Source organism: Rhinatrema bivittatum, chromosome 11, assembly GCF_901001135.1.
Source record: "Rhinatrema bivittatum chromosome 11, aRhiBiv1.1, whole genome shotgun sequence".
Lineage (NCBI taxonomy): Eukaryota > Metazoa > Chordata > Amphibia > Gymnophiona > Rhinatrematidae > Rhinatrema > Rhinatrema bivittatum.
The window spans coordinates 84,889,623-84,902,964 of NC_042625.1; the positions used below are offsets into that span (position 1 = coordinate 84,889,623).

At 44.9% G+C, this 13,342-nt stretch overlaps 1 protein-coding gene across 4 annotated transcripts in view; it reads right to left on the bottom strand.

Annotated features, from left to right (window-relative positions):
- The window catches only part of PTPRU (protein tyrosine phosphatase receptor type U), a 339,580-nt gene that overhangs the window by 23,058 nt on the left and 303,180 nt on the right, over window positions 1-13,342 (bottom strand). For all 4 annotated transcript variants that reach the window (XM_029571024.1, XM_029571023.1, XM_029571025.1 and 1 more), the window contains 2 exons: window positions 10,557-10,706; window positions 9,167-9,340 (listed from right to left, as the gene is read on the bottom strand). In XM_029571024.1, the coding sequence (XP_029426884.1) occupies window positions 9,167-9,340; window positions 10,557-10,706 (324 nt within the window). The remainder of the gene's footprint in view (window positions 1-9,166; window positions 9,341-10,556; window positions 10,707-13,342) is intronic.

Consider the following 13,342-nt stretch of genomic DNA (forward strand, 5'->3'; position numbering starts at 1 on the left):
CCACAAAGACCCGAGTTTTACAGTTCAAAAACACAGACTTTGAGGAAATGGGAAAGTACCTGGAGGAAGAACTTAAAGGATGGGAGAACGAGAGAGATGTGGATCAGCAGTGGACCAATCTAAAAGGAGCAATCACCAAGGCAACTGCTCTATATGTTAGAAACATAAAGAAAAGCAAAAGAAAATTGAAACCTATCTGGTTCTCAAAGGAGGTGGCTGACAAAATTAAAGCTAAAAGAACAGCATTCAAGAAATATAAAGGATCCCAAAGGGAGGAGCACAAAGAAGAATATTTGTATCAACTGAGGGAGACGAAGAAAACAATCAAGTTGGCAAAAAATCAAGCAGAAGAGAGGATTGCCAAGGAGATAAAAAATGGTGACAAAACATTTTTCAGATACATCAGCGAAAAGAGAAAGGTCCAAAGTGGTATAGTGAAATTGAAAGGTGGTAATGATCAATGTGTGGAGACAGACGAAGAAATGGCAGAAATATTAAACGAATACTTCAGCTCTGTGTTCACTAAAGAAGACCCTGGAGAAGGACCATCTCTACACAACAAGAAACTGGAGGGAAGTGGAATAGATGAAAATCCTTTTACAGTAGAAAATGTGTGGGAAGAGCTAAAGAACCTGAAAGTGGACAAAGCCATGGGGCCTGATGGGATTCATCCAAGGATATTGAGGGAGCTCAGAGATGTTCTGGCGGGTCCGCTGTGTGACCTGTTCAATAGATCCCTAGAAACGGGAGTGGTGCCGAGAGACTGGAGAAGAGCGGTGGTGGTCCCGCTTCACAAGAGTGGGAACAGGGAGGAGGCTGGCAACTACAGGCCGGTTAGCCTCACTTCAGTGGTGGGAAAAGTAATGGAGTCTCTGCTGAAAGAGAGAATAGTGAACTATCTACAGTCCGGAGAATTGATGGACCAGAGGCAACATGGATTCACCAGGGGAAGATCCTGTCAGACAAATCTGATTGACTTTTTTGACTGGGTAACCAAGGAATTGGACCAAGGAAGAGCGCTCGATGTCATATACTTGGATTTCAGCAAAGCTTTTGATACGGTTCCGCACAGGAGACTGGTGAATAAAACGAGAAGCTTGGGAGTGAGTGACAAGGTGGTGACCTGGATTGCAAATTGGTTGACGGACAGAAGACAATGTGTGATGGTAAACGGAACCTTCTCTGAAGAGAGAGCGGTTTTAAGCGGTGTACCGCAAGGATCGGTGTTGGGACCGGTCCTGTTCAATATCTTTGTGAGCGACATTGCGGACGGGATAGAAGGTAAGGTTTGTCTTTTTGCGGATGACACTAAGATCTGCAACAGAGTGGACACGCCGGAAGGAGTGGAGAGAATGAGACGGGATCTAAGGAAACTGGAAGAGTGGTCGAAGATATGGCAGCTGAGATTCAATGCCAAGAAGTGCAAAGTCATGCATATGGGGAGCGGAAATCCGAATGAACTGTATTCGATGGGGGGGGAAAGGCTGACGTGCACGGAGCAGGAGAGGGACCTTGGGGTGATAGTGTCTAATGATATGAAGTCTGCGAAACAATGCGACAAGGCGATAGCAAAAGCCAGAAGAATGCTGGGCTGCATAGAGAGAGGAATATCGAGTAAGAAAAGGGAAGTGATTATTCCCTTGTACAGGTCCTTGGTGAGGCCTCACCTGGAGTACTGTGTTCAGTTCTGGAGACCGTATCTACAAAAAGACAAAGACAAGATGGAAGCGGTACAGAGAAGGGCGACCAGGAAGGTGGAGGATCTTCATCGCATGACGTACGAGGAGAGATTGAAGAATCTAAATATGTACACCCTGGAGGAAAGGAGGAGCAGAGGTGATATGATACAGACTTTCAGATACTTGAAAGGTTTTAATGATCCAAAGGCAACGACAAACCTTTACCATAAGAAAAAAATCAGCAGAACCAGGGGTCACGATTTGAAGCTCCAGGGAGGAAGATTCAGAACCAATGTCAGGAAGTATTTCTTCACGGAGAGGGTGGTGGATGCCTGGAATGCCCTTCCGGAGGAAGTGGTGAAGACCAGAACTGTGAAGGACTTCAAAGGGGCGTGGGATAAACACTGTGGATCCATAAAGTCAAGAGGCCGCCAATGAAGAGTGGGTGACTCGCCAGAATGATGGCTACTGCCTGGAGACAATACCCTTAGTCAATAAACATACACATGGTTACTGTGACTCCAACATCACTCTAAGATTCAACAGCATGAGGAAATGTGGAAAAAAGGATTTGCACTCACAATGACGGGAGTAGCTGGCTTGTTACGGCGGTTACTACCCCAAACCAAATATCCAGATTACTACCTCCACCTTCCTCTATTCCTGATGCCTTTCAACTAGCTTGATCACTCCATTCTTATACTTCACTTTCAATGCATATCCAGCATAGTTCTCTGCTTCAACAGCAGGGGAAAAGAAAAACTGTTACTTCACACATCCAGCAGAGCTCTCTGCTTAAACGGCAGGGGAGAAGAAAAAAGGGTTCGCACTCACAAAGCGGGGAGTAGCTGGCTTGTTACGGCGGTTACTACCCCAAACCAAATGTACCTGATACTTCACTCTCGACGCATATCCAGCATGGCTCTCTACTTCAACGGCATCGGAGAAAGACTGATACATCACGAATTTCCAGCATAGCTCTCTGCTTCAACGGCAGGGGAAAAGAAAAACTGATACTTCACGCATATCCAGCATAACTTCAACGGCAGGGGAGAAGAAAAAAGGATTCACACTCACAAAGCGGGGAGTAGCTGGCTTGTCACGGCGGTTACTACCCCAAACCAAATGTGCCTGATACTTCACTTTCGATGCATATCCAGCATAGCTCTCTGCTTCAACAGCAGGGGAGAAGATAAACAACCAATAAGGGCTGTATAACATAATCTGGGTAAAAACAAATAAGCATGGGTGTAGCTTGCTTACTGCGGCGGTTACTACTCCTACTACCTCTAACTAATCAAGCTAGATATTTCACTTGGATGCAGCTCCTCCACCGCTCTCTACATTAATGGCGGGGGTGGAAGGGAATTAGAACCAAGAGCTAAGAGAAACAGATAAGTATGGGAGAAGAAATGAGGGAAGCTTGCTGGGCAGACTGGATGGGCCATTTGGTCTTCTTCTGCCGTCATTTCTATGTTTCTATGTTTCTATAAGAGCAGAGTTTATTAAACCGGTACCGTTGTCCTCCGAAGGCACTACTCAAAAGAAGAATTACCGAGAGAGAGAGATTTAGGCACATGAGCAGCTGTGCACAGATATTTTGCAGGAACTGCTGTTTCATGACCACAGGTTTTCAAGCGTACATTAAAGACAGTTCTCTGGTTAAGCAAGTACTGAATGACTGGAAATGTCGAACAGCTCTATATAGCCTGGAGTGTAGATGCCGAAGAAGAGAATGGGTTCCATTCTTCAAAACAATGGAGACATCCCAAGACATTCATTTAATGGAAACATTTTTTTTAAATTAGCAGTTACAGGAGTCCGGAGATGAGTTAGCTCTTCAGCACAACCTAAAGAAAACACTTTTTTTCACACAAACAATAGACAGCATTTAAAATAAGGTTAAAATACAGACAAGCCAGTTTACTGCTTTTTCTTGGACTGGCAACATTTGCACCGGGAAACGAGATGACAGGATACAGATAGTGCTGGTAAAACTTTCTGAACTGAAGCATGGCACTAGCCACCAATACTTGTGCGTGTAATGGATTTTCCCAAAATTTGTGAAATTTAGTTATTAAAAAACCTTATTCACCTTACAAACTTAGATTGTAAGCCTTCTGAGAGGGAAATATTTTTATTTATTCATTCAGCCATTTTATATAACCATCATTCCAAATGAAGACCACAACAGTTTACAACATTATACCTAAATATAATTTGCTTTGAAGTGCTGAAAAATGGAATATAAAAATCAAATAAATCAAAATATCCTTACCTATGACCTCCTAAAGCAAGCTTTTGACTCGGGGAAAGAACACCTCCACTTCCTGACTTCCCGCTTAAAGCAATGTTGCTCCCTTCCATTTCTAACCATGCATTTAATATTTAATATACAGATAATGGCCAAAGGCAGTCTTGGGTATGGAACATGGTCCGGTTTCCAACTAGGGATATTTCGCTTCACCAATCCGCGGGGTCTATTTGGATCACTCTCTCCCATGCCTGTGAAGTGAGGACTGCTTGCCAGTGCTCCTCATCTGACTTTAATATTCTCATTATTTTTTTACATTCTCTTCTAATTGAAATGTGCTGTTGGCTTATGCCTCGTATCGCTTTAAAGTTCTCCATTACACATCAAGCAGCCATCCTAGGAATTACATTTTAGGTAATTCAATTGGCAGTTAAACTGAACCATTAAGCTTCCATTTTTCGTTCTGAGTTTTATTTCATTCCTGGAGTGATATTTTTTTGCTTCAGGTTACTGAGAGCTCTCATTACATTGCCATTCTGTTATGCATGTAAGTAAATCGGGGCACTGCAGAGCTTCTCCTGTGCTGAATTTCAGGCAGGGAGAGCATGAATACATCCCTGACAACTGGACTCTGGGAAGAAGGCTGTTTAAAATTAAGGGGGACTTGGTAAGAAAACAGAAGCAGACTGATAAAAAAAAAAAAAAAAAGACTAAGATATAAAGAACCCTAGGAACAAGATAGAGATAGCAACAAGACCACAAAAACAGGCAAGTTGATATTTTAAGGAGCTCAGTAAATACTGAAGTATTAGCAGGTTATAATCAATGGTTCTTAACCCAATTCTTTGGACACTCAGGCACTCTGGTTTTCAGGATGCCCACAATAAATATGCATGAGAAGATTTGTATGCACTGCCTCCATTTTTAAATCTGTACTAAATGCAGCACGAGCTTCATAAGAACAAAAGAAGTTGCCATACTGGGTTAGACTGGGGTCCATCAAGCCCAGCATCCTGTTTCCATCAGTGGCCAATCCAGGATACAAGTACCTAGCAAGTACCCTAACATTATATAAATCCCATGCTACTAATGCGAGTAATAAGCAGTGACTATTGCCTAAGTCAACTTGATTAATAGCAGTTTATGGACTCCAGGAACCTGTCCAAACCTTTTTTAAACCCAGCTACAACTGCCTTTACCACATCCTCTGGCATTGAATTCCAGAGCTTAAGTGTGCATTGAGTGTAAACAATTTCTCCAATTTGTTTTAAACATGTTGCTTGCTAACTTCATAGAGTGCCCCCTAATCCTTGTATTATCTGAAGGAGTACTTTGTCTGGTCATGGTCATAGGAAGAGATTCAGTGGTTACAGCGCAAGCTCTGATGCCAAATGCAAAAACTGACTCTCCCATGTTCTTGACAACCAGATTAGCGGATGCACGGATGAGGAAAATACTTTTGTACTGTATATTTAGAGAGAGACAGAGAAACAGAATAGATACACCCTGCAAAAATATACACCTAGCGTCTAGGCTGCAAACCTACGATCTTATAACAGCACTAAATGTCCAGAAGTCAAACCATCACCCTACTGATGAAAAGGAAGCACTGCAAATATTACAACAGGCACTGAAATATCAATACACGTCCCAGTGGGAGTTGTAGATGGGAAAACACACATCAGGCTGCCAAAAAAATCCCTACAGAGAAACTACATGCTAGCAAAATCCCTCACCTCAGTGCACACACAGAACCCTCTTCAAATGCAGAATAAGTAACCAGAAATAGAAATGCAGAGACAAAAATCCAAGTGGGAACCTTAAGAAGCCAGACTGAGCACACAGGGCAATGCTGGAGGAATAAAACCAGAAATGCATGCCTCCTGTGCAAAATACAAAGACAGGAAAGATGCACATTGCCCAAAGCTGCCAGAAATAAAAATGAAAAAAAAAAAAAAAAAGACTTCCCACCAGAAAGTGAGCAGGAAATAACTCTGTATAATGCTGGGAGGAAACGGGAACCAACAGCGAGAGCTGGGAAATATTCTGTATCCTGTAACCAGGCCAGAAACGGAATGGAGGCATATTTAAATCAGGGGAGAAAACCATGCAGATATATTTTCTAATACATGCACATCGTTTTTCCTAATTGAGGTCCAGCTGCAGAAACAACTGGTGCTTTAGGGAGATCATCAAGATAAATTTATCTTGCCCCCCTTGCCAAGTACCCATGATTTTAAACAACCTTCTTCCCAGAGTCCAGTTTTCAGCCGTCTATGCTGTCTTCGTGCTCTCCCTGCATGAAGCTCAGCACAGGAGCAGCTCTGCAGTGCCCCTATTTACTTACAGCACCATTATAGCATGAATTCAACGGGAGCTCTCAGTAACCTGAAGCACAAATATCACGCCAGGAAGGAAATAAACATCGGAACGAAAAATGAGGGCTTAATGATTCAGTTTAACTGCCTACTGAATTACCTAAAATGTAATTCCTAGGACGGCTGCTTGATGTGTAATGGAGAACCTTAAAGCGATACGAGGCATAAGCCAACAGCACATTTCAATTAGAAGAGAATGTTAAAAAAAAACAAAAAAACAAGCCACACACACAAATATTAAAGTCCGAGGTAGCAAGGAGTCCTCAAGTCACAGGCACGGCAGAGAGTGATCCAATTAGACCCTGTGTTGGTGAAGCTAAATATCCCATGCAGGAGACCAGACCACAACCCTTACGGAGAACCTGCGTCCGTGGCCACTAAGTGGCTTTACTCAAACTTGCCCCACCTAAGACCAGCATCAGAGCCCATCAAATGTGCTTTTTCCTCTTCCATATCTTGTTTTTTTTTTTTTAAAGAAAAAATAATTATTCAGAGTATTTTGGCCAAATGTGTCTAGACTGTCATGACTTTTGAGAAAGAGAAACAGAGCGTGAAATGAGAGGGAGCATGGATGGAGCCGTTTTTTTCCTCTCTTTGTGAGAAGCTGTTTGGTTGGTCCAAGCAAAGATTTGGACCAACCAAACAGCATACACCAAACTATAAAAAATCGAACTACTGGGGATTTTTTTTTTTTTTTAAATTACATACACTTACAGTACTAATGTCATTTCAGTTTGCATAGCTTTCAGAACATCTATAGAGGATACGAGTTCCACCCCACACGCTGGAAATGACATTTGGCAGCTGAAAGCTGTTTTGTTTTATTGCAAGCTTGTCCTATGCATGGTATATATTTAGTTGTAGCCCTGGCCTAGTACTTGGTGCCGAGCTGATAGGTTCAGTGGTCCCCAAACCTGTCCTGGAGGGCCACCAGCCAGTCGGGTTTTTGGAATATCCTCAATGAATATGCATGAGAGAAAATTTGCATGCACTGCCTCCATAACATGCAAATTTTCTCTCATGCATATTAATTGTGGATATCCCCAAAACCCGACTGGCTGGTGGCCCTCCAGGACAGGTTTGGGGACCACTGGTTCAGAATATGAGGCCTCACCCTGTTCTCCTCAGTGTTTTGCTGCTTGGGCATCTGGGTTGGATACAATCGAAAAAAATCTTTGCTCTCTGTCTTATACTCAACCTGTCTCGTTCCGAGAGTCACTGTAGGAGCAAACCAGGACTCTCAATGACCTCCTCAGGCCAGTTTAAAGCTCCAGTGGTTATCTCCAGTTGAGTCCCTAAAAGGAGCCCCAGGTTACAGGGTTTAGTCAAAAGACCAGAAGGTTTACGGAGTCCAACTTTCTTCCAACAGTCCAGGGAGATGGGGGGAGGCGGAGAAACACCAGGAACCCATAGCCAGTTCTACAGCTGTGAAAAAATTCCTTCCCAGATGTGGTGATCCGTTCAGAATCACAGGATTATTCCTTTACCCCGAAAATATCTTTCTCCAAAAACAAAAAAAACACAAAAAAAAAACTTGTCTAACCTGGGGTTTACTACCCTTAATAAGCCTTCACACGGTTAATGCAACTCCAACATTGCTCTCTGCTTCAACGGCAAGGGGAAATGTCTGAATGCAAATCCTCTTTTCCACAACAACCAACAAGGACGGAACTGCACAGTCTGGGTAAACAAATAAGCGTGGGGGTAGCTTGCTTATTGTGGTGGTTACTACCGTAAACCAATTAAGCCTGAGACATCACTTTGAATGCATATAGAGCATTGCTCTCTGCTTCAACGGCAGGGGGAAATGTGGAAAAGAGGATTTACATTCAGACAACATCCAAAAGGGCATTGATCTGTGCAGTCTGGGTAAACAAGCATCGGGGTAACTTGCTTGATGTGGCGGTTACTACCCTTAACCATTAAGCCTTATGCTCACCTTTGAGGCAGCTCCAACATTACTCTCTGCATCAGTGACGGGGGATGGCAGGAAATTTGAATCAAACAGTTACGAACAAGGACCCTGAACTTGGTGGTCGGTGAAACAGATAAGTATGGGAAAATAAGAGTGGGAGCTTGCTGGGCAGACTGGATGGGCCGACTGGTCTTTTTCTGCCGTCATTTCTGTATTAAGTCACTTTGAATTGATTTAGTGTTGCAGCCATAACTACTCTTCTGCTGGCAAAATGTTCCATCATTTTACCACGTTGAGTAAAATAATCCCTTTCTGGAAGATGATGAAATCTACACCTTTTAGAATCTAAGAAAAACCTTCTGTGGTAAAAAGATGGTTAGAGTCCTGTTGATACATCTGTATAGAGGAATTCAATGCTAATTTTTCCTCCTGTAAATGGCCCCAGCTGGACAATCTTTTGGCATAGCTAAGGTCCTGTGCTCCCTCCTCCCTCAGCTGGACTGGAACTTTCACCTCTAACAATATTCCTGCACACACAATCAAATGAGAACGGGCCCTCCTTAAACATTTGAAATAGCCAGAGATAACTGTGATAGCCCAATGGCAATACTGCATTCTTCACTGCAGGAACCCAAATCTGAACCTGTTTGTACACAACTGGATGTTCTGGTGGGGTGCGCTATGGAAAGGTTCCACATATCCATGCAGATGGTTTGGGAATAGAACATGAATCATCGTGTACGGAAGGCTCGTCGTTCTACCCCATAACCTGGCAGCGTCAGGAGCAAGTACTGATGCTGAAAGAGCATGGGAAAAGGGACAGAGGGGACCATGGGGAATGGTCTACCATCAGCTATAATAGCCCTGTCCGCTAGGGGAGGGGTGGGGGGGGGGGCAGTAGGGCTCAGGAAGAGGAGACTGATAAGGAGCAGGAACTCACATCGGTTAAGGCCGCGTTAATATAATTATTGCTGTCCCCATCCACGGAAATGAGGAAGGGAAGACAGCGGTCAGGAGGCAGGACGTCCATGCTGCGGTTCTTCTCTCGGTTCCTGGGCAGCAGGGCAATGCTGCATTCCTCCACATCCAGGTGCGTCGTAACAGAGTTCAGCGTCTGCGAGAGAGAGAGAGAGAGAGAGAGAGAGAAAGTTACAACTCCGCTCACCCCCTAACTAAATGCTAAAGCCCCAATTCCCTAGAGCAGTGGCTCACAAGGCCTGGACACACACCTAAGGTGGTCTTGCTTGTCAGGATATCCATAATGAACATAGACGAGGCTGCGGGGCCTCCAGGACAGGGCTGGAACATATGAATGTGGCGTGCATCGATTTCTGTACAGGATGCATGCCAAGAACAAATGGAAAAGGCCAAACACTTCTGCTTGTTTTTGTTTTTTCTATAACTGCAGTATTTTTGTTTTGATTTGCCAACAATTTTTCTTGTCAGTCTTTATTGCCAGTAACTGACTTTGGGATGCAGGCTGACCAAAATATGCAAATTAACCCGTAAATGTGCACCATGAATCTTCATTATGGTTATCCTGAAAACCAGGCTGGTCTGCGGGCCTCCAGGAACGGATCTGAGCCTTAAGCAAAAGCTTGCGCTCCTGTTTTCTGCAGGATAATGTCAAATGATTTGCCTGCATGACTGGCAGCGTAATGCCCGCCCCACTGAAGGATTGGGGATGGCACCACAAGGGGCAGCTCTCGGGCTGCATCCAAGCTGGCACATGGTTATTCAGTCGACGCGAATCGCACGATACGCAGCAAGAACCGGACACCACCGTGTGCGATGTCGTTCGTGGTGCCAGGGATGGCTGCTAAGGCTGACAAGATGTACTGCCGGGGGGGGGGGGGGGGTGGAGGGTCAGCCCAGTGACAGTGTGTGCGGTGGAGAGACATGGGTTTGACTCCCGGCCAGCCAGAACAGAGGTCGCGGTTCACTGCCCGGGGCAGGCCAGATTTAGGGCTCATGATTGCAGGTTTTCAGGCCGAGGACGGGGGTCGCTGCAACGACCGGCCTAAAGTTAGTCGGGAGAGGATACAAAACTGGAGGGGTGGGGGAGAGGGAAATCAGATCCCAACCCCGGTTCCAACTGAGCCGGATGTCCAAAGGAACCCGGGTCCAAAAAAAAAATAAAACAGCTTAAAAGTAAAAAGTGTTGTCACGTGGAATTCTGAAACCTTAAAGTGCACGCCGGGGGGGGGGGGGGGGGGGGCAATTTCTCTTTTATAAACTAGAAAGAAAAAAAAAAAGCGCCGTCACTCTCCATCATTCGGGAGGGGAAAGCAACCTAAAGATGTCCCAAGGGAACCCGTACCAGCACTCACCTGAAATTCCTCCCTCAGCTGGGAGGAGTTGCTTTGCGGGTCTATTTTGAGCATTTCCTTGTACGTCGGCTTGAATTCGCCGACTGGGATGGCGGTGTCGCCACAGAGGCAGGCTTCCAAGATGGCGTCGTGGATGAAGACATACTGCTCCTTGGACAGGACACAAGAAACAAAATGCTTTACACTTTAAATTTATCATCATCATCACGGGAGTTGGTATTCATGAAATTCCTTTCTTAGATGATTCTCAATGGTGGTGTAGGGCGGGAAGGAAACGCCTGCTGTGCACAACAGGACATGAAGGCTCGCTCCTGCCCCACTTCATCACTTCCTCAGCACGAGCACGGAAAGGCAGGCTACTCTGTGAAGGCAAGATGGCCGCATCGCCTGCTCCCCATGACTTGCATGCTGTACCCGACTCTGTATCCGTACACAGAAAACGGATTATATAGCTCAACCCTTGTGGCGATGTCAGATCTCAGAGAAAAGGAAACAAAAATTCCACGCTGACCAATCTGGGAACTTTAGGGTTATCACCACCCTGAGATTGTTGTTGATTAAGGCCCAAGGTGTGTGGGGGGGGGGGCAGGGGGAGGGTTGCGTATCAGCTTCCTCTCCTTCATGCTCTCTCCCCATCTCCCTGCTAATCCACACTCACTCCCCCCCCACCCCAAGCACTATCCTTACCTCCAATCCCCTATTATCTCCCTTGATTTGTACTCCCTCACTGTACCCTCAGCTGAATCCCAAGTCCTGGAAGCACAGTTGCAGGCTTACACAGGAAGAGGAGGGGGTGAAGTTGGAGCAGACACTGCAAAGCAGAAAGCTATTGCTCTCTTCACATCTCCTGCGGCTGGAGCAGTATAAACAGACAGGCCTGCAGCTTTCCGGTGTTTTCCTGTAATTTGGATATTTTTTTTCTTTTTTTTTTTTTATGGAGAGCATACATATGGAACCCAAGTGTCTGAAATGTTAATAAACCAGCTTTATCCAGGTAGAGACACTTAGAATTATACAGGCTTCAGGCCAGTTTTAATTTACAGAAATTCATTCACGATACCACATCAGCCCTTATGGGGAAACGGTAATAAACTACATGAAGGTCAGGGAAAACCACATGCATCTCACATCAATGCCATCAATGTGTGTGCTGGTCAACAGACTGTGGCCATTTTAATCAGTACGGTAGATATGGTCAGCTAATGACAAGCATGTCAGAAGTCAGTCAGACTGTGCGGTATTTGATCTACCAAAACCCTTTCCAGCATCCAGAAACAGTTGTGCTGCCCACTTAAAATAATGATGGGCTGCCCGCAGGAAGCCACAGGTGGTAGTGGAACTCCCACAAAAATCCATGACTGCCTGCCAGGGGTTAAGCAGAAGGCACGGGAAGTAACTTCTAATTGTAACGGTGCTGAACCCTATGACCCCAAACTGGAGTGGGGTTTTGCTATCATGTAAATAAACGTTTAAGTCTTCATTAAATGCACAGTTAAATAATTATATTTGTGACAATGGGAGAGATCAGACTTACGCCATTGGCATCCACTAGTATCACCTACTGTCATCTGATCCTGGAGACGGGAAGCCCAGCAGCTCCTTCTCCAGGGAGAGAGGGCGAAGAACTGAATTGTAGGGAGCAAACAGGCAGACATGGCTGGAATATTCACCGAGTGAAGGCGATACTAAGGGGTCGTGCATTTTGAGGCCTGTTTTATCTCAATATACACAGAAAGAAGAGAAGCTTGCACGTGAAGTCATCAGACTTTCATCAGGAGTTTTGGTAAACTTTAAAGCTTTGATGCTTTAACATTCCTGCTTCCACTTAGCCCAGACAATATATTTTACCATCTGGCATCAGCTGCAAGGGCGAGAAACGCATGACTGCGAGATCAGACATGTTGGGTGCCTACAAGAAGGGTCTGGAACACAATTTAAAAAGCACTTTTCAAAAGGCAATAATTCATGCCTGCGTGATAACCCCCGTCTAATTCATTCCAGAAACACCTTCAGGGCGTGCAGATTTTGAAAGCGAGATTCTTGCACCAAGTTGGAAAGCCCACTGGCTCCATTAGTAGGGCTGCTCTTGGACATCGAAGACGCTTTCAGATGAGGAAGGCTTCTGTCGGTCTTTGGAGATTACACGGAAGCTATAAACATTCTGGCTGACAAAACCCAGGATCTTTCTCCTGCTTGTTGTCCCTCCTTAGTTCTTCAAAGTAGAGCGAGAGTGCCCACCCTGCCAGATAACAGTTTTTGAACAAGCAGGTCTTCGGTTATTCTGTCTTGCAACCAAAGCTCTACTTATCGAGGGGTAGCATCCGTTTTATGCAAGTAGCGATGGCAGCTTGCCCCCAACCATAATTAAAATGGCCACTGGGGACCGGACACTTAAATGCTATTCTGAAAGTCATCTAGGGGCAAATGCATTAGGAATGAGGAACAAGTCAGACAGTCCCATTTCAATGTGTTAGACTGGATGACATTTATTTTACCTGACAGTGTGAATAAAAGGGCATTTACAAAATGACATTTTAAAGGATTTTTTTGCACAAATACAAGCCAGTTGGCCATCCTGGCCAGGACCAAATCAGAGCCTTTGAGATGCTGCCAGGTACTTGTATCTACTGGAAGCCGGATGCTGGGCTTGATGGACCCTCGGTCTGATCCAGTATGGCAATTCTTATCTTCTTATGCTTTTAATGTGAAACTGCTCCAGTCTAAAAGGTTTTATCCAGCAAAGCTTGAATTCTGAAGGTGTGTGAAATGTAGATACTGTGGCGGGG